The 22788-nt window shown below is 58.1% G+C and overlaps 3 protein-coding genes across 5 annotated transcripts; 1 reads left to right on the forward strand and 2 right to left on the reverse strand.

The window, feature by feature from the left end:
* The first annotated feature begins 1369 nt into the window (after positions 1-1369).
* On the forward strand, positions 1370-11714 carry NR2F6 (nuclear receptor subfamily 2 group F member 6). The gene is made up of 4 exons (XM_057541568.1): positions 1370-2363; positions 5970-6064; positions 9067-9651; positions 10979-11714. The coding sequence occupies exons 1-4, from the start codon at positions 2080-2082 to the stop codon at positions 11251-11253; spliced, it is 1239 nt and encodes a 412-aa protein (XP_057397551.1). The 5' UTR covers positions 1370-2079; the 3' UTR covers positions 11254-11714.
* A 2108-nt stretch (positions 11715-13822) lies between these two features.
* On the reverse strand, positions 13823-16075 carry OCEL1 (occludin/ELL domain containing 1). 3 transcript variants are annotated; one of them, XM_057540899.1, is made up of 6 exons: positions 15971-16075; positions 15435-15611; positions 15113-15312; positions 14733-14898; positions 14444-14497; positions 13863-14237 (listed from the first exon to the last, which is right to left on the reverse strand). In XM_057540899.1, the coding sequence occupies exons 2-6, from the start codon at positions 15510-15512 to the stop codon at positions 14115-14117; spliced, it is 621 nt and encodes a 206-aa protein (XP_057396882.1). In that variant the 5' UTR covers positions 15513-15611; positions 15971-16075; the 3' UTR covers positions 13863-14114. The 3 variants fall into 3 exon arrangements, with proteins under 3 accessions (XP_057396883.1, XP_057396882.1, XP_057396881.1); XM_057540900.1 differs by lacking the exon at positions 15971-16075 and having other exon boundaries at positions 13823-14004; positions 15435-15935; XM_057540898.1 differs by lacking the exon at positions 15971-16075 and having other exon boundaries at positions 15435-15927.
* A 2578-nt stretch (positions 16076-18653) lies between these two features.
* On the reverse strand, positions 18654-21701 carry USE1 (unconventional SNARE in the ER 1). Its single transcript, XM_007195514.3, has 8 exons — positions 21532-21701; positions 21171-21220; positions 20949-21027; positions 20708-20860; positions 20173-20185; positions 19708-19735; positions 19098-19272; positions 18654-18854 (listed from the first exon to the last, which is right to left on the reverse strand). Exons 1-8 carry the CDS (start codon positions 21670-21672, stop codon positions 18672-18674), a joined length of 822 nt encoding a protein of 273 aa, XP_007195576.2. The 5' UTR covers positions 21673-21701; the 3' UTR covers positions 18654-18671.
* Positions 21702-22788: the final 1087 nt, after the last annotated feature.

Consider the following 22788-nt stretch of genomic DNA (forward strand, 5'->3'; position numbering starts at 1 on the left):
TGTCTTAAGTGCTGCATGATCTCCAAGCATCTCCTGCCCTAGTCAAGGAGGGTGCCCCCTCAGATGTCATCTGGAGAGGGGAATGGCTTTTCCCAAGGACGCTTCCTGAGAGACGAGGGTGTAGGAGCTGGTGGGGGCAGAGGGCACTGCTCTCCTGCCCACAGCCTCAGAGGCCCTGCCACGTGTCCTGGTGTCCAGCTCAGCCCAGGGCAGGGCAGGAGATAAGGCCGGGTGCCTGGACCTGCAGGACTCCAAGGTGAAAGGTCACTGCAGGAAGGGCTTTTCCAGCCGGTTAAATGTTAACAGGCCCAGAAACAGAGGCCCAGGCTTCTTTGCCCAGGGCGGCTGGGGTGGCATACAAAGAGTGCTTAATATATGTTGGCTGCCCCAGCCCGGGGTCTTGGGGTGTGTGTGTGTGTGTGTGTGTGTGTGTGTGTGTGTGGGTGTGTGTGTGTGTGTGTGTGACGTGGAGGCAGAACAGCAACTGGGAGGCTCTGGGGAGCCTGGAAGAGAGATCTGTAGTCCAGCCGGCCCCCGGCCAAGCCCTTTCTGTGAAGCACAGAAAGAAAAGGAAATTAAAGGGGAAAGGGGCAGGCCCCGCAGGGGTGGTGGGAATTCCTGTCGCCTCCAGCCTCGCTGGGCGGGTGGGCGCCCTGCCCCCAGAGGCCTGAAATTCTGGCGAAGGCCACCCCCGCCCCCCGACCTCGCGCCCTCGCCGGCCTCAGACCACAACATCCCTTCCCCCCGGAGATTCCGAGCACCAGGTGTTAGCCCAAGCAGAGAAAGGGTGGGGTGGGGGTCGGACGCGGAGACTTTCTGGAAGAGGAAGCAAACACAATCCATCATGCAACTGTGCAAAGAAATGCCCCAGGGTGTGTGTGTGTGTGTGTGTGTGTGTGTGTGTGTGTGTGTGTATTGCGCAGGGGCGTGCCCCCCGGATGCAACCGGCCCCCCATTATTGCTTCTGCCAGGAATGCAGGGGGGTGGTGCCGAGGGGCGCCTCGAGGGCGGCTGAGCTACACAACGTCCAAGGCCGGAGGTGGAGGAGAGGGCCTTAGAGAGACATCTTGGCGAGGCTGCGGAAGGGCAGAGGGCAGCACTGGCCCAGGCTCCCGCCGCGGCCCGGCGGGGGTTAAGGCTGGAGCTGGGCGAGGGCGGGGGTGGGAGCGGAGTGGAAGAGGGAAAGGGAGGGAGGAGGGTCTGGCCGTGCGGCCCCACGCTCCGCCCTCGCCCCTCCCGCCGGCCTGGGCGCCGGGCGCCGCGCACGGCCACCCATGTCCTTATAAGGGCGGCCGTCGCCGGGGCAACGAGCGCCCGCCCCCAGCCCGCGGCGCGCGCCCCTGCCCCCGCCCCCACCCCCCGCCCGCCCCGCGAATGGAACGTTGTGTGTCAAACCGGCCGCAGCGCGAGGCCGGCGCGCGGGGTCGGCGGCGGCGAGAGCGAGGCTCGGGCCCAGGCACAGGCCCAAGCCGGGCGGGCGCGGCCGCAGCGGGGGCGGCAGCTCGGGAAGCGCCTGCCCGCGGCCCTGCAGGCCCCGAGCGGCCACCGGGGGGCCTGGGGGACTCAGGGGGCGCGGTGACCGGCCCCGGCGCGCGTCCGTCGCCCCTCCCCCCCGCCGCGGGCAGCCGAGCAACTTGCGGCCAAACTTTCCCCCCGGCCTCCCGCACTCGGATGGCAGCCCGCTAAGTTGGCCGCAGCCCTCGGCCGAGCGGCGGCCAGGCCAGAGGGCGCCCCCTGCGCAGCCTGGGCCGGGCCATGGCCCGAGCTCCCCCGCCGGGGCCCCAGGGCGGCGGGGCGCGAGTCCCCGGGGCCCCCGGCCAGCACCTCTAGCGCGCCCCCCCGGCCCCGGGCCTGGCCCCGCGCTCGCGTGGGAAAGTTGGCCTGGAACCGGCCCGACCAGTTCCTCCCGGGCGCGCGGACCGGCCGCAGGAAGTTGCTGCAAAACTTTTTTGGGGGGTGCAGCCGGGTGCCCCCCGCGCGCCGGGGCCGGATGCGCGCCGGGTAGGGTTCCCCGGGTCGAGAGGGGTGCCCCGAGGGAAGAGCGCGGAGGGGGCGCCCCGGCCCCGCTGCCCTGGGGCTATGGCCATGGTGACCGGCGGCTGGGGCGGCCCCGGCAGCGGCGGCGACACGAACGGCGTGGATAAGGCGGGCGGCTACCCGCGCGCGGCGGAGGAAGACTCGGCCTCACCCCCCGGCGCCGCCAGCGACGCTGAGCCAGGCGACGAGGAGCGGCCGGGGCTGCAGGTGGACTGCGTGGTGTGCGGGGACAAGTCGAGTGGCAAGCACTACGGCGTCTTCACCTGCGAGGGCTGCAAGAGCTTCTTCAAGCGGAGCATCCGCCGCAACCTAAGCTACACCTGCCGGTGAGCCCCCTATCAGCGCACCGCCGCCGGGCACCCGGCCCCGCTGTGGGCCGGGCCTCTGACCTGCTCGGTCACCTTGGGCCTGGCGCTGACCTTCCCTGGGTCTCCACTTCCCGTCTGAGATAGGGGCACAGATCCTTTTTCCCCTCTCCATTACATTCCTGGGATTGTGTATACTGTCGGCGCTGTATCGATGCAGGTCCCCCCTTCAGGTGGTCCCTTGCGGCATCCGCCCTAGTTACTTGCTCCCCCTTCCTCCCTTCCTTTTCTCCGGACAGGGGTCAGCTCCGCGCGGGGAGGGGTTGGGGTGCTGTCAGGGGTGGGTCCCTGACCCCAGGGCATCCCTTCTCTTGGGAATCTCGGCGCGTGGGGTACCCCGCGGGAATCAAACGTGGAACTTGGACTGTGGGGCTCACAGTGTCCAGGGGCCATTGTCTGCGGCCGCGCGGATCGATACGGCGCGCCCTTGGGGTCAAATATCACTTCCAAAGTCGCCCTGACCACCGAGGCTGCGGCGGGAGCGAAACTGGGGTGGCACAGGGCAGCCTTCTTTGCGTGGGGGCCCCTGCTGTGGGGTTGGGCCTGCTCACCGGGAGAACCCCCGCCCCCCCCCCTCACCCCACCGGGTCACCGGAAACTCCTGCTCTAGGTCCGGGTGGGTGGCGGGATTTGACCGCATCTTGGCTGCTCGCCCCCCCCGACCCCCCAGCCAGGAGTTGGTGCAGAGCTGGGCTCCTGGAAAATCCCTGAAACTTTGGTCGGCTCTGAGACAGGGTGGGCGTGAATGTTTCCAAGAAGCAGCCCTGGGCTGTCCTAGGTTGGAGTCCCCACTGACAGGGTGTGGCCGTGCTAGCTTCTCTCCTTAGTTCTGGGGCATTAGGTCTGGGGGGAGAAGCCGCTGGCATTGAGTGTCCAGGCCAGGGCTCCCTTTCCCACCACTCTTTGGTGAGCCTTCTTTTGCTCCATTGACAAGCCCCTACTCTGCATCCTCCAGGAACATGCTTGGGCTCTGTAGAGCCAGTTTGGAGAGTTCCATTTTCCAGATGGGCAAAACCGAGGCCCAGAACGCTCTTGGTGCCTGCCCTGGGTCACCCAGGGAGAGACCCTGCTCCAGTTGGGGCTTAGCAAGGGGAACTGTGGGGTTGGGAAGAGAGGGGCAGCTGAGTCTGGGTCAGGGTGTCCCCAGCGAGAGCTGCTGGTGGAGGGCTTGTTGGCAAGCCCACTGGGCGGAGCCCTGGGCACCTGAAGCAGGAATTTGGCCCCAGGTCCAGCCTGTCTGGGGTGGCTGTGTGTGTGGGGGAGCTGGCTTACTCTCTCCTCCAGTGCTAACTGGGCCACCAGACTTTGGCCTCATTTTTGCTGCTGGAATAACTGCCTGCTCTCTGGCCAGGTCTTTAGGGAGGGCAGCGGAGGGGCTCAGGTAGTTTTGGGGTCCCAGAGGCTCCCTAAGAGTGGGAACAGGGAGCACCAAGGTCGGGGAGAGGGGGCATGGTTTGGGGCTGGCAGGTTCTTCAGAAGGTCTCTGCTGTGTGACCTGGTGAAGTCACTGCTTCTCTCTGAGCCTCAGATTGATTCAGCAAAGTCCCCTCAGGGCCTGGCCTGGATGGTTTGATGCCGGCCCCCTGGAAAAGACCCTAGCTCCAAGCCCAGCCTTCTCCCAGTTTGGGGGAGACACAGGTGTCTCCAGCCTGTGGAGTGTGGGTTGGGCCAGAGGGAGGGATGGTCTGGGGTCCCAGGAGGGAACAAGGGGCTCTGCCTGAGGGTCAGAGAGGAAGGCCACCGGAGGTGGGCCTTGAAGCATGAGGGGTTTAGCAGATAGAAGCAAAGGGCACTCCTGCAGAGTGTAGCTCCAGCAAACGCTCAGTGGCAGGTTTGGAGAGCAGTGACGTAAGATGAGACCACCCAGGCATAGAAGTTAGAGGTGAGTGGGTCTGAAATGCTGGACTGAGGGCAATGGGGAGCCATGAAGGGTGTGTGAGCAAGAGAGGGCTATGATCAAATTGGACTGGAAGCCAGAACCCAGGGAGGAGGCTGAATTGGACTGTGGGGTTTGGCAAAGCATGTGCTCTTAAGGTGGGATAACAGGTAGAACTTACTGTTTCCTCATCTGGAGGGACAGAAGATCTGTCCTGACTCTACAACTGGGGAAGTTGAGGCAGAAGGCTCAGGGCCTCCCCTGAGGTCTGAGGGCCCTGAGCCAGGCTCCTGCCTGCCTGCCTGCCCCAGGCCTGGCTGTTTCCACGCGGCTGCCCAGGACCCTCCCACTGCATGCCTGCTGGGCTTTGTTCTGGTTCTGCCTGAGCTCCCTTTGCCCTAGTAGGGCCTCTTCCTGGGGGCTCAGGCTGGTAGGACACAGAGGCCTGGGCTCAGAGGCTGGCGCTGCAGGACACAGAGGCCCTCCAGAGCCTCAGCTCTCCTAAATCTGCCATTGGGACTTGCAGCTGGGGCCTGGGTCTTGACGCCCTCCCCCCACACCCCCAATTTCTCCAGAATGAGTGCATCCCATATAGACTTGGCCTCTGGCCTCCCATTTCCAGATGAGGAAACCAAGGCTCAGTGGAGAAGTCACAGCCCAAGGATCAGGGCTGGGTGTCTGCAGCTGAGATGTGTTTGATTTTTAACTTCATTAAGTGTTTGTTTTACGTTGTGACTGTCTCTGGGTACCCTCTTGGTGCCCAGCTGGGACTCCAGGGTGTCTGCCCCAGGCCTGGGCCTCAAAAGGCCCTGAGCCCAGGGTGGAGAGAGATAGGGAGGGAGCACAGGGGCAGGGGCCAGGGGGAGAAGGTGCTGGGGACATTTGAAGAACAAAGGCCTGAACCTTCCTGCTTGGGACTGACCTTGGATGGGAACTCATTGCCTCACAGGGCGGGGCCACCTGTCCCATCCCTGGAAGAGGCAACAATCCCCGAGGGCCACCCAGAGGAAGCTTCTTGGACTTAGTTAGGAATTGGACGTTCTTTCCAAAGAAGGGGTTTGGGATCTTAAAGGGGTACAGGAATTCATTTGTTCATTCACTCATTCGTTCGTTCGTTCGTTCATTCATCGTTCGTTCGTGGCGGCCTTGTGTAGGGCAGTAATGCTGGGGCTGCACAGTCCCGTGACCCCGTAGAGGACTGGCCTGGCTCCTGGTCCCTTAGTCAACTCACAAAGCCTTGCTCCCTGAACATGTTCCTTCTCTGCTCTCACATTGCCCTTGGGACAGAGACCCTGACCCTTGGCCTGACAGTGACCAAGTACGGTGAACCTGTTTAGGCCTTCATATTTTGGCGTTTCCAACCTTTTGCCCTTGTTACCCACTCTGCCTGGAACTGCCTCTGTTTCCCTGGGGAACTTCTGTTCATCCTTCAAAACCCAGTTCCAACATATCCACCCTGGTGTGCTAATCTACTTTGCCACAGACTGCTCTTCATCTGTGGCACTCACCCGAATTGTCCTTTCCTCTTTGCAGGCCTAGCCTCTGTGCCACTTTGGGGCCACTTGCCCAGCCGAGGTTGGGGGGGCCTGGTGGTTCTCAGGGGCAGCCTTCAAAGGCGTCTCACAAGGTGGCTCCAGGGGCAGGATGTGGGTGTCACGGTAACCCCCGTGGTGACCTCTGCATGCCCACAGGTCCAACCGTGACTGCCAGATTGACCAGCATCACCGGAACCAGTGCCAGTACTGCCGTCTCAAGAAGTGTTTCCGGGTGGGCATGAGGAAGGAGGGTGAGTACCTGCTGGGGTGGGGCTGGCAGGGGATGAACAAACGGCCTGCCCTTTGCTCCTTCTCTTGGGGTCTGGGAGCTATGGAGGGCGGGGTCTAGTGCCTGCTAACCTCGTTACCACCAATGATCCTGAGATCCCGTGGGCCTGGGTTTGGCCCTGGGCTGGAGGAATCCAATTATCCGTGGCTGTCTGGTGGCTGCTGCAGAACTGGGATGCAAGGGACTCCCTGACTCCGGCCCATTTTAGAATTGTTCTCCCCCCACCCTCCCCAGGCCCCCCTGGCCTCAGAGGCAGGTTCCCTGGCCCTGACACCCCGGTGACCCCCTGCCCTCTAGCCAGGCCACCGCTTTCTGAACAAGGATGTATTTTTTTTATTTGATTTGCTTTCCCTCCACCCTCCACCCTCCACCCCCTGCCTTGTGTTTGCCCAAGGCAGGAACTCACCTGACTAAGGCAAAGGGCAGCTTACCTTTCCGCCTGACCTGGGGCACTGGGAGCCAGAGGGAGGCCCAGCCTCTTGTCCTTGCCCTGGGGACTTGGCTGGATACATGCGGGGCAGCTGGGTCTAGAACTCCACCAAGCACTCTTAGAATTCAAGTGGAACCCAGAGACTTCTACATGGACGTCTGGGCTTGGGAGCAGAATCTGGCCCATTTCAGTGATGGCCCCTGTGCTGGGCTTCATGTCTCTGCCTGGACTCTCATGAGCCAGGCCAGCAGTTCTTCCCTGCATCTAACCTGAGTCTCTCCTGCTCTAAAGATGGTTTCTTCTCTGCTGGGCCTCTGTGGAAGAAGCTGGGAACAGCTGCTCAGAGTCTTTCTCTTAAGACTCTCTCATCACTCCCTTTGGTCATTTTAAGTTTGGGGTGTGACTGTCTCTCCGCCCCACCGCCAACCTGGATTTTACCTCCACTTGTTGATCTGATCTAAACTCCTGATATACATCAAATCAGGGCTTCAGATCTCCAAAGTCTCAGGGTGGAAATAATAATCTCAGCTCATGCCCCAAGCACAGCCCTATCTCAGGGCCTTTGCACAGGCTGTTCCCTCTGCCTGGAACACTTGCCCCAGACACCTGCATGGCTTCCTCCCTCGCCTCCTTTAAGATTTGCTCAAACAACACCTCCTCAGAGAAGCCCTCCTGATTACCCTTCGCCACCCCCTCTTTATTTCGGGCCATCTATCTTGCTTTATAATTTACTTGCTCCTCTATCAGGATGTTCTGCTCCTCAAGGTCAGAGACTTTTATCTGTCTTGGTTTTTGACATACCCCCAGTGCCTAGACCAGCCCCGAAACACATAAGGTGCTTAATAAATGTTTCTTGGCTTGAGTTACTATCTTTTTAGCTCTTACTAAGTGCCAAATGCTATTCTAAGCAAGTTAGATACATTCTCATGTAAATTCAGTGATTGGTCTCATCATCATCACCATTTTTATTAGCAACTGCATTTTTTATAAATGGGAAGACAGTACAGAGAGCAACAGAACTGTGGTTGGGATTTGAACCCACATTCTGGGCTGAATGAGGAGGAAGAGCTGGGGAAGGGGTTCTCAGGAAGCGGGAACAGCAGGTGCAAAAGGCCCTAAGGTGGGAATGAGGCTGGATGATGGAAGAATGGTGGGGGTGGGGTTTAGAACCAAGTGGGCCCCGGATTGACTGGGATTCACTCTCGGGCTTCATCTGGCTACACCCATTTGACAGATGATTCTGAGACTTCAAAATCACATGGAGCAAGGCTTGAATCCAAGCCCCTGTTTCCCTGATCAGCTCTGCTAGCCCCTGGCTCCCACTTGCATCCCCCTCCCCATCTGCTTCATGGTGGGTTGACCAGAAGTTCATGGAGGTGGTGAGACAGGGCATTCCACCTCATTAAAACTCATTAATTAGTCTCTGCCTGGCACCCAGCCCAGTCAGCCCCTCTGCCCCTCCCACTGTGGCACAGGCCAGGCTGGCATGCAGCCACCTCTCCCCTCTTTGCACCTCAGCTTCCCTCTTCTCACCAACCTGATCACTGGGGGCACTGGCCAAGGCCAGCAATTGGTCCTCCCTCCTCATAGGCAAGGCTACTGATGGAATCAAATGTTTACTGAGCACTTGCTACTGGCCAGGACTCCACTCTTAGCACTGAGGTCACTGCAGAGACCCAGAGAGATGAGACCTGCTCTAGGGGGCCATGACCTGGAGGGTGGGGCTGGGAGGTAGGGAAATATCCCACCTCCATAGGAGAGATCAGCGCTCAGCCCATACTGATCACTTGTTTTATGGGTAGGCTGGCCATGTGCCCCAAGTCCTAGGAAGGAAGGTGATCGCTCCCTGGACCCATTCTCAGCTCTTGGACCCCTGTGATTGACAGATGAGGACATGATTGACAGGTTTAGTCTCCCTGGCTGCAGAGGAGAGTTCACACAGTCCAGTAGGAGGGGGCCAAGTGCGAATTAAATTAGCCCTCACCCAGTGGTCCCATTCCCACCTGGGAAGGTTCCCCCCCTCCCAGGGTCAGGGCCCTTCTCTAAAGGAAGTAGGAGTTGGATGGTGGCTGGACATGGACTCAGGCTGAGGGCACAGGGCAGAGCAGGGTGGGGCATGCAAGACCTTGGCCTCTGTCATCCCAACAAGCTTTGTGCCCATGAGGTGGGGATTGGGGGTCCAGGGAAGGGCTGAGCTGGGGGGCTTGGAGGGGAGGGGGCTGAGTGACCCTTTGATAACTTTATCTCCTCCCTTTATTCCTCCCTACTTGGCCCCCGCCCACTCTCTCCGGGTACCCACCTTCCCCCTCCTTCCTTCCCTCCCCACTCCCTTTTCCTCACACCCCACTCACCCCTCTCTGGTTTCCCCGTGTTCCTCAATCCCCGACCTATCCCATTTTCGTCACTCCCTTTCTCCCATCTCCTGATCCCCCCCCAATCCCTTCTCCCCTCCTCCCTCTCCTGTCCCTCCCCCATTTCCTGCGGGGCTGGCTATCTCCCCTCCCCCCCCCCCAATCTCCATCTCCCCCTCGCAGCGGTGCAGCGTGGCCGCATTCCGCACTCGCTGCCTGGCGCCGTGGCAGCCTCCTCGGGCAGCCCCCCGGGCTCTGCGCTGGCGGCGGCCGGTGGAGACCTCTTCCCGGGGCAGCCGGTGTCGGAGCTGATCGCGCAGCTGCTGCGCGCAGAGCCCTACCCTGCGGCGGCTGGGCGCTTCGGCGCGGGCGCAGCGGGCGCGTTCGGCGCAGGGGGCGGCGCGGCGGGCGCGGTGCTCGGCATCGACAACGTGTGCGAGCTGGCTGCGCGGCTGCTCTTCAGCACCGTGGAGTGGGCGCGCCACGCGCCCTTCTTCCCCGAGCTGCCGGTGGCTGACCAGGTGGCGCTGCTGCGCCTCAGCTGGAGCGAGCTCTTCGTGCTGAACGCGGCGCAGGCGGCGCTGCCCCTGCACACGGCGCCGCTGCTGGCCGCCGCCGGCCTGCACGCCGCACCCATGGCCGCCGAGCGCGCCGTGGCCTTCATGGACCAGGTGCGCGCCTTCCAGGAGCAGGTGGACAAGCTGGGCCGCCTGCAGGTCGACTCGGCGGAGTACGGCTGCCTCAAGGCCATCGCGCTCTTCACGCCTGGTAAGATGACCTGGAATGGGGGGCTCTGAGGCCGTGGGAGGGGTGGAGGGGAGGGGTGCGACCTAGATCCTGACCCTGGCCCCCTTAGCCCTCCACTCCCTGATCCACAGCTAGCCAGACTTGCGTCCCTGAAAGAGCCTTGAGCGTTGATGGGGGACAGTGGCGGAGGTGATGCGGGCGGTGTGACACCCTGATGGCCCCACCCCCGATCCCAGGTCTCCCTAAGAACTTCGATCCCTGTCCGGACCCGTGACTCACGGCCCCACAGCCTCTCTCCCTGATTCCCAGACTCCCTGAGAGCCCCCCATCCTTCACCCCCTCATCAAGGTACTCATCCTGCTCAGTGGGCACTGACAGCAGAATGGCAGGTGGGGGTACGCGGGAGGAGAGGTCCCCCCACCTGGTTCTGGTCCTCATTCCCTGATCTCTGTCCTCCCCAAACCCTCTGACCCTCATCTGCCAAATCAGGGTTCTCTTCTTGTTACTGACCACTTATGGAGGGCTGCCAGGCAGGGGTGCCCTGACACCTGGTTCTGGGTTCCCCTGGGCTCTCCACTCCCTGATTCCTGGGCCCCTAGACCTCTGACGCAGAGCTCCCAATCTGCCCCCTGACCCGCCTCCAGGGGCCACCCCTCGCTGAGCTGGAGAGGGTAGGGGGTGTGGCTTGGAGCCCCTCCCACCGAGGGGCGGGACTCCGAGCGGAGCCGTCCTCTTCCTTGCGTGTCTTTGGTAACCGTCCAGCAGCCAAAGCCCTACTTTATTCCAGGGAGTGGTGGCGCAGCTGGCTCTGCACTCTGGAAGGAGGCCCCACTAGGTGTCTCCTTGGGGCCAGGGATGCAGGAACCAGACACAGGCTACTCTGGGAGGTGGCTTTCATCCAATAAATATGGCTTTGCCCCTCCTTATTTCCCCAGGAGACTTTCTCTGCCCCCATTCATGGGGCTGGCATCTTCACTCACATCGCAGGTCCCTCTGGGGTGTCTGAATACCCCCTCTAGGCTTTGCTTTCCTCTCCAAGTCCCCTCCCCAGCCTCTTCTTCCCCTTGAGCTTGATTAGAACTTGTCTCCCTGCTAAATGCGTTAGTCAGGGCCCCTCCACCCTTGAGATTTCACTGCCTGCACCCCTGTGTCATCGTCCTTGGACGAGGCCACCTTAATATTTCTTGAGGACCAACACTGCCATTTGTGCCCTAGGCCCCCATCTCCCACCTCCTGAGTGCCCTCCTTCTGTATCAACAGCCCTGAGTGGTGCCCCCCCTCCCCCGTCAGCCCTGGGGTCCTGTGTCCTCCCGCCACCTCCTCTTCTGACCTTTCCCTTGTCCCCCAGATGCCTGTGGCCTCTCAGACCCGGCGCATGTGGAGAGCCTGCAGGAGAAGGCCCAGGTGGCCCTCACCGAGTATGTGCGGGCCCAGTACCCATCGCAGCCCCAGCGCTTTGGGCGCCTGCTGCTGCGGCTCCCTGCCCTGCGTGCCGTCCCCGCCTCCCTCATCTCCCAGCTGTTCTTCATGCGCCTGGTGGGCAAGACACCCATCGAGACGCTGATCCGAGACATGCTGCTGTCGGGAAGTACCTTCAACTGGCCCTACGGCTCGGGCCAGTGACTGGACAGAGCCGGGTCTGCAGACCTCCAGGGACACGTATGCTCAAGCCTCCTCCAGTGGGGGCACCCAGGCAGAGGACCCCGGCTTCCCTTCTCAGACTCCTGTTTTTTAAAGACTGTGAAATGTTTGTCTTTTTTGTTTTCTAAGTGATCATGAAACCAAAAAGAGACTGTCTAGGCTCCAGCCAAGTCTTCCCCAGAAGCCCTGGTCAAGATGACCAGGTGACGAGACTGAGGGTCCAATCCCAGGACAGCCATGTCCCTTGGTGCCCCAAGCATGAACTCATGGTGCAGTGGCTTCTCTGGTGTGATGGACAAAGTCCTGGCATCTGGACTGGAGGGGCAGCTGCACCCGGGCAGGGGTAGCGTGTACCAGGCGGATCCTCTGGACACGTAATCCACGTTGGACACTACATGATGGATGAATCAAGGCCAATAATAAAGACGTTTCCTACCTGCACAGCCTCTGTCATCTTTGTGTGGGGAGGGTGGCACGGAGGGCACCCTACCATGGATACCCACTCCCAGCCATCTGGAACACCCACAACCTAACAACAGCTCTACTTGCTGTTTCTGTTGGACAGTTTTGTGGGGAACCTGCAGCTGGGGGCAGGAAGGGGGGCCTGAGGTCAGCCAATGAGTCTGTAGGAGTTGAGCTTAGCAGATGGCTCAGGTTTGAATTCAGATTCTGGCCTATGAGGGTGAGCCTCATAGATTAACATAAGCCTTAGACCGAACACTTGTTTCTTTTCTTTTCTTGGCCGGGCCACAAGGCTTGCGGGATCTTATTTCCCTGACCAGGTACTGAACCCCGGACCCACGGCAGTGAAAGTGCCGAGTTCTAACCACTGGACTGCCAGGGAATTCCCTTTATTGTTTTCTTTGGTCGGCCCTTAATCATGGTATCTGGGCTCCAGTATCCTCGGGAGAAACATCTGGGGCTAGTTTTGTCACATGATCTCAGCCCAGACAGAACCCTCCATTTCCCTGGCCACAGCGACTGCTTTAGGGAGGGCACGTGACCCAAAGCTGGCCAATGAGATTCAATGGCAGGATTGGGAATTAGGAGGATATCATTAAAGCAAAGCAGAGCCAAAAGAGAAAGACCAATTTCCCAGGATGCCTTTGGAGCCCCTGCATCAAGCCATACCTGAAACCCTCGGGTGTTTAAGTTCCATGAGCCCAGACTTCCCCTTTTGTGCCTGAGCCAGTTTGAATTTGGTTTCTTCTCACATGTAACTAAAAAAACTCCTGACTGTTTTGGGAATTGGCATTTGGAAGGCGAGGACCTCGAAGGACAGACTTTGAAATGTGGACTTGAGTTGATGTGGAGTGATGCAGCACCAGGGAGCTTGCCACCCTGTCCTTGGAAGTTTGTGGCTCAGCTCTGTGGTGGGAAAGGCACCTATGGAATGTATTGCCAGGACTGTGGCTCTAGGGGATGGCTAGAAAGGGCCCAGATCGTGGTGGTGGGTGGCACCTCTTGATCCTAACAGGTCTTGTCAGGCAAAGACAAGCCCTTTATCAAAGATGCCCCTTTGAAAACAGTGAGCAAAGAACTCAGGTCTCACCCAGCAGGCTGGGCCAGTGCTCAGCCCTAAGGCAGTCCCAGTCCCCCAAAAGGCTCTCCACTGGCACCCCAGTCTCCCCCATGTCTGTCTCGGAGGAGGTCTGGGAAGATGGGGAGGAAAGAACGAGGGTCTCTTGGGTATGCCCTGTCCCCGGAAGGGGACTGAGGTGGGAATGGGATGGAGAGGCTACTGGGCTCTCCCATTGGTGGCTGGGCTGGTTTCTAATCTGGGTAGGTGTTTTCTGAGCTGTACTGTGCATAAGTGAATGTCTGTCCATTCCAGTTGGGCTGGACAGCAATGCCCCATTTCTCAGGTTCACAGAACATCTGTGGACTGACCCAGACCATGGTGTCTGTCCTGCTTCCAGTCGGCCAGAGACTTGGATGCCTGTCCAGGCCTGTCTGCTGAACTCCTACTTCTCCTACAAAACCCTACTCATATGGCCTCTTCGGCAGGAAGACATCTTGAGCCTCCCTGGTTGTTAGGACTCTGCTGTCTGGGTCCAGCCCTCTGTCATTGCTCTGTCACACTGGGCTCTCTTCCCTGAGGACATGGGTTCCTTGAGGATAAGTCCTGGGACTGAGGCCTCTCTGTGACCCAGTGGCTGCCACTGCCTTCCCTGCCCACAGTCTTCCTGACTGTCCCTTTTCCCTGTGGCTCCCCTGGGAGGCCAAGACTCAAAGTAGCTGCTGGGCCACCATCACAGGGCCCCACACAGAGCCTGGTGCTACCTGTGTCCCATCCACCCTACCCAGGGCCTGGCATGCAGTGGACATCAGGGGACCCTCCTGGCCGAGGAGGTGATGCTAGATGTCAGCCCCTCTGCTTCCCACTTGAAGGCTCTTAGAGGAAAGGGAGCCCCCCCAGATAGACTAGGGTTCACAGCTCACCCAGAGATCCTGGACAAGTCCCTTTCTCAGAACCTTAATTTTTTTCCTCTGGAAAATGAAAGAACAATTTTTTGGTGACAATGAGTGAAATCAGGAGTTTCAAGCAGCTGTACACAGTCGGTATTTAATAAGTGTTTATTCCACTGGGATGAAGAGCAGGACCTCTTCCAGGGGATGGGCTGAGATCTGGGATCTCCATGGGGGTCCTGGAGGAGGTCCTGGGAAGCCTTCCTGGAGGAGGGACCATCAGATCTCAGCCTCAAGGGCGAAGGCATCTGAAATCAGGGACGGCTACCCCAGGCGGGGCAATAGTAAGAGCTAAGGCCAGGAGGTAGGAAGAGAAGCAAGGGCAGGGTGGCACCCCGACTCCAATGTTTCCCTCTGCCTGTTTGCCAGGACACTCAGAAGTACACAGAACCCTCGCTGTCTCCCTGGTCATCGAATTTCTGGATCTGCGTCTTGAGGTGCCTTAGTTTGCCCTTCAGGTAGTGGCAGCGAGCCTGCTTGTCCAGGAAGCTGGGGTCCTGAGCAGGGCAAGATCCAGGTAAGTCCTTGTGGCAGTCTGGCCTATGGCTCTCAAGCTGCTTGACCTTTTGCATTTTCCTCTCTGAGCCTCAGTTTTCTTTCCTTGAAACTGGGCAGGCACACGTGTCCCAGCCTCATGGGAGTGTGTGTGTGTGTGTAGGGGGGTGCAAAGGACAGGCTGTAGGATTCAAGAGGCATGACTCACCAACTGCTTCTTCTCAAATTCCCTCCAGACACGGGCAGCAACATGGGCCTCCTTCTGCCAAAGGAGAAGGAAGGGGGTGCTCAGGGAGCACAGGACCCAAGGAGGGATGGGGAAACTGCGGCTCAGACAGACAAAATGGACCTTGTCAAGTGCTGATCTTGGCCCATGTGCTGTGGTGCCTGCCCAGCCTGGAGGAGGAAGAGGCCCAGAGATCTGAACCGAGTGGGTTTCCGAAGGCCTGGGCTACCTGGAAGGGTTGTAGGATGGGGGTTTCCACCTGGGTGCTGACCTGGCTTCGGGGTGGGGGCAGTGAGTTCAGCAGGGCCTCCAGCTGCTGGAGCTTGGCCTGTGCAGAGCCCACCTCCTGCTGGAGCTCCAAGAACTCTGGGTACTGGTCCTGGAACACTGCAGCATAGCGGCTCCGATCCTTCTCGTTGCTCACTGGTGGGTACTTACTACCAGGTTGACAGGGGGTCAGAGTATGAGTGTAAAGAATTCCTCTCTTTTCCCCAATCAGTGTAACTTTTCTTTGTCCATGTTGGGTTCCTAGCCCCAAATGCCCTTTTTCTCTGTTTACTATTTGGTAAACTCTTATTCACCTGTCAAAGCCCCAGCCTCAGTGCTCCTTCCATGTTCCCAGAAGTCAGGAACCACAGGGGGGACACTCACAGCTCATAGTCAGGCACGGGGTGGGGCCTAGGCACATGTCCCCCGGGGATTGCTCTAAGAGACTTCTTGGAGCTCAGGAGGGTCCGGGAGGGCAGCTCATCCTCAAATACAATCTTCTTGGGCCTTGTCCTGTGTGCTCCGGGCTGAGGCTGGCACAGAGGGCGGGCCGCGCTGGGTTCGAGGCCTCCAGGCACCAGTCGCTGCAGATGCCGCAGGAATCATGGTTTGGAGTTAACGAGGGTCAGCCGGGATCCCTTATACAGGGGGGAATGAATCCTTTGCCTAGGCTCAGCCTGGGGACACTCCTCCCGTTCACACTCACCGGGGGACCAGGGCCAGGCGGGCGGGTTTGCAAGTTCCCCCGGGAGCCGCGGCTCTGCGGGGCCTCCCGGGTGGGCATCGGCTTCGGGATGGTGCCGCTCGGGCGTCCCCGCACCGGTGGGCGGGTCCTGCGGGGGGAGTCGTGGCCCGCGCGTGGCGGGGGTGGTCGGCGGGCGGACTGTGGACACAGGAGGAGGTTGCGATTGGAGGCGGGTAAGGTGGGAGTACTCACGGGGAAGCTGCTCACGGAGCGGCCAGTTCTCCACCAGCGGCGCGTTCTCCAGCTCCGCCCTCATTTGCATAGACGCACGCCATTGGCCTTCAGAGATCCCCAGACCCCGCCGCCCAGTGCGTAACCAGAAAGAGCGCAAGAACCTTTACGTCACCGCGCAGCCCAGTATTGGTTCGCGTTAACCCCTACGCGGCCGCAACCTCTGCCGCAGGGGTATGTGGAGCCCGTGGACACCGCCCCCGAGAAGACCCCCGGGATCGCCGGCCCGGCAGCGGGCGGCACGAACCACTCCCTCCCGGGGTCACCTGTCCCAGCGTATGGGGCTCCGAGTCTGGGTCCGCTCCCGAAGAGAGGCACTCGAGTCCGTGTAGTGCATTAACTACAGGCTGGACTCAACTGGCTGGGTCGCTCCGCCCGTCGGGGGCGGGGCCTAGAGGTATAGGGCGGGGCTGGCAACGAGGGGGCGGGGTTTGGCGAACCTGAAAGTGGACCCGCACCCTTGCCCCGAGTCCAACAGAGACCGCTACCTGTTGTGTGTTTGGGGCTGGTGACTCACCCTTTCCGACCCTCAGTTTATTTGTCTGAAAAACTGGTGGTTTTGGAGAACTTGTATTTATCTATTTACTCAGCGGTTATATGTATTTTTTCCAGCGGTTATATTTTTAAAATATTTCTTTAAATAATTATTGGAGGCATGTTTAGAAAATTCAGATAGAAAAGAGGCGTAGGGCAAAGTGAATTTCTCACCCACCCTTGTCCCCAGAGGCAGCAGTTAATTGTGTCTCCTTCCAGAGAGATTCTGATTCAATGACACATTTTCCTCACTACAGACAATACTGTAGAAAAAAGATTCAAGTGCACATTTCTTTGGCCGATTGTGGAGGATTATGTAGAACTCCTAGAAGTGGAATTGCCCAGAATTGCCCGGGCAAAAGGGACCTGTGTATTTTATTTTTTATTTTTTTAATTTTTATTTATTTATTTTTTTATTTATTTATGTATTTATTTTTGGCTGTGTTGGGTCTTCATTTCTGTGCGAGGGCTTTCTCTAGTTGCGGCGAGCGGGGGCCACTCTTCATCGCAGTGCGCGGGCCTCTCACTATCGTGGCCTCTCTTTTTGCGGAGAACAAGCTCCAGACGCGCAGGCTCAGTAGTTGTGGCTCACGGGCCTAGTTGCTCCGCGGCATGTGGGATCTTCCCAGACCAGGGCTCGAGCCCGTGTCCCCTGCATTGGCAGGCAGATTCTCAACCACTGCGCCACCAGGGAAGCCCCAGGGACCTGTGTATTTTAATTTGGAAAAGTACTGTCAAGTTTTTCCTCAGTGAGGTTGTGCCATTGATGCTCTAATCAGCTGGTTTTCCCACAACCTTTGCAACCTCAGTTTCCTGTAAGTGTACTTTCAAAGTTTTAAGTCTTGCCTAATCTAATATGGTGTGTGAAAAAATTCAGAAACCATTTATATTTCTTTTCCTATTTCCTGCAATTTTTTTTTCTTTCTTGTTATTTTTAGGAGCATTCTGTATATCAAGGATGTTAATTTAACCAGATAGTGTATCTTTTACTATTATAAATGGGATCTTCCAATATATTTTGCAGCTATTTTTTTTTGCATATAGTAAACTAATTTAAATATTCATTAAGTTTCTTGCTGGTTTACTAAATTCTCTTATTGAAATAGCTTTTTGTTAGTTTGCTTGGGTATTTTATATAGACGGTTGCATCATCTACAAATAATTTTACCTCTTTTCTCATTTTAAAATTTCGTTTCTTTTTCTTGTCTAGTTGCATTGACTAGCATCTCCAGACAATATTAAATCAAGGGAGGGGGTGGGTGGACTGTGGGCATCCCCCCATCCCCACCTCACTTTCTTCACTTTGATGGCAAAACTTCGAGTATTTGCCCGTTAAACTCAACACTGCCTTTGGCTTGAGGTTTTTCAGTTCAGTGAGGAAAACATCCATCTATTCCTTATTTTTCATTAAGAGACTTTGAGTAATGGATGCTGTGAACAGTACAAAGTACCATTTCACCCTATGATTTTTGCTTCCTGGTGCATTAATGTGGCCACTAATGCTTCCTAATAATGAACCATCCCTGAGTCACAAGCATGAGCCTCCTTCTTATGATCTATTTTTAAAAAGTTGCCACTAGAGCTTTCAAAAAAGCTTTAAAAACTGCCACTAGAGTTTTTAAAAGCTCTTCCTGGTGGTTTTACACCCATGCTGATGGGGTGGGGGTGGGGTCCACGTGGGCAACCCCGTGCATGTCCCACAGTGCTCATGCTCCTATGGTCTGGGACAGACGCCTCCTGTCCACTCTTCCTTACCAAGCTCCCTCAGTCACCCCCTGGACAGACTTTGCCCCTGACATCTGGAGTGGGGGTAAGCAGAGCCCAGGACCCACAATTTCCCTGGACTCGTGCTCAATAATCCCTTCCAGGGTCCCAACTCCAATGCCCACCCAGTTCTTTTCTGAAATGATCAGACTGTGACCTGGGCAGGGCAGGGTCTCCACTGATTCTCATGTGTTTGCTGAATGCCTATGTGAAGCATCTGCAATGTCCTAAGATCTTAGGCTGTGGCAGCGGGTGGGCTAAGCCTTGTCTCTGAATTATCACCTTCAATCCCAAGGAAGGCCCAGCACTGACACCCCTCCTCCAGGCTGGCCTCCATGCATGGCCTGACTCCTCCCCCACCCTCCAGACCTTACTCTGACCCCACAGGAATGTGTCTGACTCTGACTCTATCAGATTGGGAGCTCCTGGGGCCTCTAAGGGCCCTGCCTTGTCCAGTGTGAGGTAGGTACCAGGGGGGAATGGGAGGCAGGTTTGCTGAGTCACTGTCTCCACCCCCCCAAGCCTGACCTCCTTCCTCCCCTGCTCATGTGCTCTCTGTGGCTCTCAGGGGCACCAAGGGCCTTCCCATCACGTTGCCCACCGCAAAGGTACCCCTGGACAGGGGTGGAGGGCAGAGAGAGGACAGGTGAGGTGGGCCAGGCCAGGTCTTTATTTGAGTTTGGGCATGATACGGATGAAGAGGATCATGCTGATGAAGATGAAGCAGACGATAATAAGCATGGCCCAGAGCAGCCAGTTGACTGACTTCTGTGTGTGCTGCTCCAGCCGCTCAGATTCTGTCTTCAGCTTCTCCAGGTTCTGGTCGGCCATCTTGAGTGAGTGCGACAGGGTCTGAGGGTGAGGTGGGGAGAATGTCAACAGGACTGGGTCCAAGTGTGGCCTCTTCCTACTGCGCTGGAGCAAATCTACACCTCTTGGCCCTTGCCAGTGCTGTTTCCTCTGCTGGGAATGCCATTTTTGCCTTCTGCCAAACTCCTATTCATCCAGTCAAGCCCCAGCCATAGAGACCTTCTGCTGGGAAGCCTACTCTGATGCCCCAGGGCAGAGGCTTTAGAGTTCCCAGAGTCCTCATACCTGGTTGTCCTTCTTGATGACAGTCTGGGCAGCCAGTGTGTGGGTCTTGAGGCTCCGTGCCAGGCCTAGCATCTCCTCTGCCAGCTTCTCCTGGAGGTTCTGGTGTCGCTGCAGGATGAGGTCTAGCTCGGCTGCTGACTGCTTCTCATCCCCTGGCCTGGGCCCTGCCACCCCACTGACCCCACAGATGGGTAGACAGGTGGGTAGGAGGGGGGGTGGGGGGAGGAGGGAAGAAACTAACATGTTCTCAAGGAACCCAGAGGTTGTGGTTCCAGCCACTGCCCTGCTTGGGGCTGTTTCCCCTTTTTTGCTTTGGTTTCTGGGAAGAGCATCCTCAGAAGTGGCCTTTGATTGGTGGCTTATTTTTTTAATTTTAATTTAATTTTAATTTTTATTTTTGGCCATGCCGCACATCTTGTGGGATCTTAGTTCCCTGACCAGGGATTGAACCCGGGCCCTTGGCAGTGAGAGCACGGAGTCCTAACCACTGGACTGCTGGGGAATTCCCTGATTGGTGGTTTAGACGCTTCGTGGTGACGCTTTCTTTAGTGCCCCAAGGTCTGTCCAACCCCCCTGCCCCCAATGCTGCCCAAGGGCTGAAGATACTCACATTCTCTTCCTCACATCCAGTTCAGGCTCTGGAAGCAAAACAGGCCAAGCAGGAAGAAAGAGAGAATGGGTTTGTTGTTTTCCAGCTTCCTGACCATTGCCTGGGATGTGAATCCTACTCATAATGCCGTTTCCCATCTTGTCTGCTCCCCAGTGGGCGGGCTCCTGATCAGGCTTCAAAGTACTCCCTTCTGGGAAGTTTTCCTCATTTGGGCTCCCCCAGGTCCCAAGTCCTTCCCTCTAGCCAGCCTTGGCCCCTTGGGCTGGGAGTGTCCAACTTTGTTTCCTCTGGGGGCCCCTCCTCTGTCCTGGCACCGCTTCCAAGCATAACTCGGTAATGCCCCTGGACACACTCTCCCTGGGCTGTGGAAGACCCTGTGGGAGCCAGGTTAGGCGTGAGGTGTGGGGCAGCAAGGACACACGTCTGTCCCAGGCCTTGAGTCCTGTTCTGCTCAGGATGACTCACCTTCACTAGAGTCCTGTGGGAAAAAAGGAGAGGCATGAAGTCACCCACCTTGCCATGCCCCCAGACCTGTTCTTCTCTCTGCTCCCAGAAACTGCCCACCCTCAGTCAGGACCCTGGACAAGTCCTGTGCCCTCTGAGCCTCAGTTTTCTCATCTTCAAACTGAAAACAATAGCTCATATTTTGCAGGGTTTAGCTGATCCACATAAAGTGCCCATAGAGGCATTTGTCGTCCTATTTTACAGATGAAAAAACTCATCTGTGTGTGGTGAGGCAGGGGCCAAGCCTTACTCTGGCCAACTCTGGGGCTTAAGCAGAGATGTGCCATTTTTGCCTTGTACCAAAACTCTTATTCACCTAGCAAAGCCCTGCCTGCAGTGCCTCTCTGTTGGGAAGCTTTCTCTCATGGTCCAGGGCAGAGTCTGTTGGGCCCCCTAGGATCCCTGCACCTGACAGTATTTGTTGTTCTGGCCACCCCCAGGCACTGAACTCCTGTCCCCAGCTGAAGCTTCCCAGGGACCAGGGAGGGAGCCCTACCGTGCCTAGCAGCTCACTCCGCATCTCACTGGTGTACCGTGCCCGTGACTGTAGGTGTACTGTCTTCGTGGCAGGTACCCGTTCCCTGGCTGTAGTCGGTACTCGGCCAGGGGCCAGGAACTGGTTGGCTAGTGCCTTCTCTGAGGAGGAGGTCTGCAGAAGAGGGCAGAGGGGTCACCAGAGGGGCAGGTCCCAGGTGAGCATGATGAAGGCTGAGGAGACAGAGGTGCCCCTTACTCACCAGCTTCTCTGCCTGCAGCATCCCCTTCAGAAAATCTACCTTGCGAGAATATTCATTGATTACCTCGGAGACCGGTTTGCTGGAAGGGGAGAAGAGGAAAAAGAAAACCTGCCCACTGTCCCCCGTTCAGGGAAGGTTCTTAGCAGGGAGGGACTGGAGACCAGGGATCCGGTACTCTACTCCCTGCCCCAGATTTGAACACTTGTGGCGGTCTGCACTCACCTCGCCTGTGCCTTCAGGGCCTGCAGCATGTCCTCGAGGGCTCCCACGTACTGGGGACGAAAAGTGGGGTGTCAGCCCAGTGCCCCCCACCACCGTCTGGCTCAAAGGGATTAGAGCCACCAAGGGGCGGGGCCAGGACGGGGGCGGGGCTGGAACGGGAGGAGCCAAGTATCAAGGAGGCGGGACCAGCTGAGCCCCAGGGAGGAGGTGGGGGAGCAGCGCAAACGGACGTGGCGGAGCCAACCGGCAGGAGCGTGGCCTCATTGGCTGGCGGGGTGGGGGAGTCGGGCCCGGTGGCCTCCGGCTGCGGGGACCACCATCCGGGATTCGGGCTCTACGCGGACACACGGGCTTCCCTCACCTTTTCTAGACGCCAGTCGTCCGGGTCCCGCTTCTCCGCTGCCATCGCCTCGCAGCGGCACAGCAGCCGCACCAGGTTCAGCTCCAGCCTCGACGCTGCCATCACCACCCAGCGGTACCCCGCCCCTTCCGCCGGCGCCATCTTAAGAGATGGCGGAAGTGCCTTTCGTTGGCCTCCTTCCGGGCGGAAGTGCCCTGTTTTGCTCTCTCATTCTTAGTTGGGGCTTTCTCGTTCCTGTTTGGGCGTTTGCTCTCTCACTCTTGTTTTGTTTCAATTAGAGGCGCCATCCAGTCCGTATTTACTCAGGGCTCAATCGCTTGCTTATCCTCGCGAGCATCTTAACCCTTCCCGAAGGGTTGAAAGGGTCGAGTCCTTCGTTGTCAGGCCCACGTGCAACGCGTGACTTGCTCATTACTTCCCCCCTGCTCAAAATTCCTCCCCTGCTCCCCACTCCTTCCTGGGTTCTTCCCACACTGAGCTCTTCCGCATCCAGGCAGCCTAGGGGAAGATTCTCCTGGGGGAGAGGCTCTGACCTGGGACTTTGGAATCCAAGACTTACGGGCCATGATTTCCAAACTTTGCAGCTATGATATCCCGTCCCAGCCCTGACTGACACCACCTCTCACCGTGGCCTTCTGCGTTTAAGTTTTTCTGGACCTGTCTCCTCCCTTGGGAAACTGGCAGTGTGGCAGTGACATGGGCTAAACCTGGGAGCAAGAGGTCACCCCCAATGCCCAGACCCCCATGGACGGAACCCCCCCCTGCGTCCCCAGGAAGCCAAGGCCCCTTGTTCGAGTCCCCCCTCCTGGAGTGGACAGGGTGAGGATGGGTGCTTCACAGGGACTGAAGCCTGGCATGCAGCCCTTAACCATCTCCCCATCCTTCAGGTCACCTGTGTCCAGGTAACACCGGTGGGCCTGGTGCCCTGTAAAGTACCATGGATGAGACCAAACTCAGGGTATTGCTAAAGGGGGGCTCTAGAGGCAGACAGGGCAGGGTCTGAATCCCAGCCCTGCCCCACTCCAGCTGTGTGGCCTTGGACTAGCCCACCAACTCTTCCTTGCATGTGCCATTGAAACTCCGGTTTGTCACGGTCTCCAACTCCCCCGCCCCAAAGGACCCACCTGCCAGCCAGTTTCCACAACTGCCCATTTGGTTGCAACCTGGGAGCTCTTCTGTGGCGGTTGGGGGTGGTGGTGGTGGTAGTGTTGCTTCTGGTTGTAGTGGGTCCACCAGGACTGACTCCCCACTCCCCAC

Source organism: Balaenoptera acutorostrata, chromosome 2 (assembly GCF_949987535.1).
Source record: "Balaenoptera acutorostrata chromosome 2, mBalAcu1.1, whole genome shotgun sequence".
In the NCBI taxonomy this organism is placed as follows: domain Eukaryota; kingdom Metazoa; phylum Chordata; class Mammalia; order Artiodactyla; family Balaenopteridae; genus Balaenoptera; species Balaenoptera acutorostrata.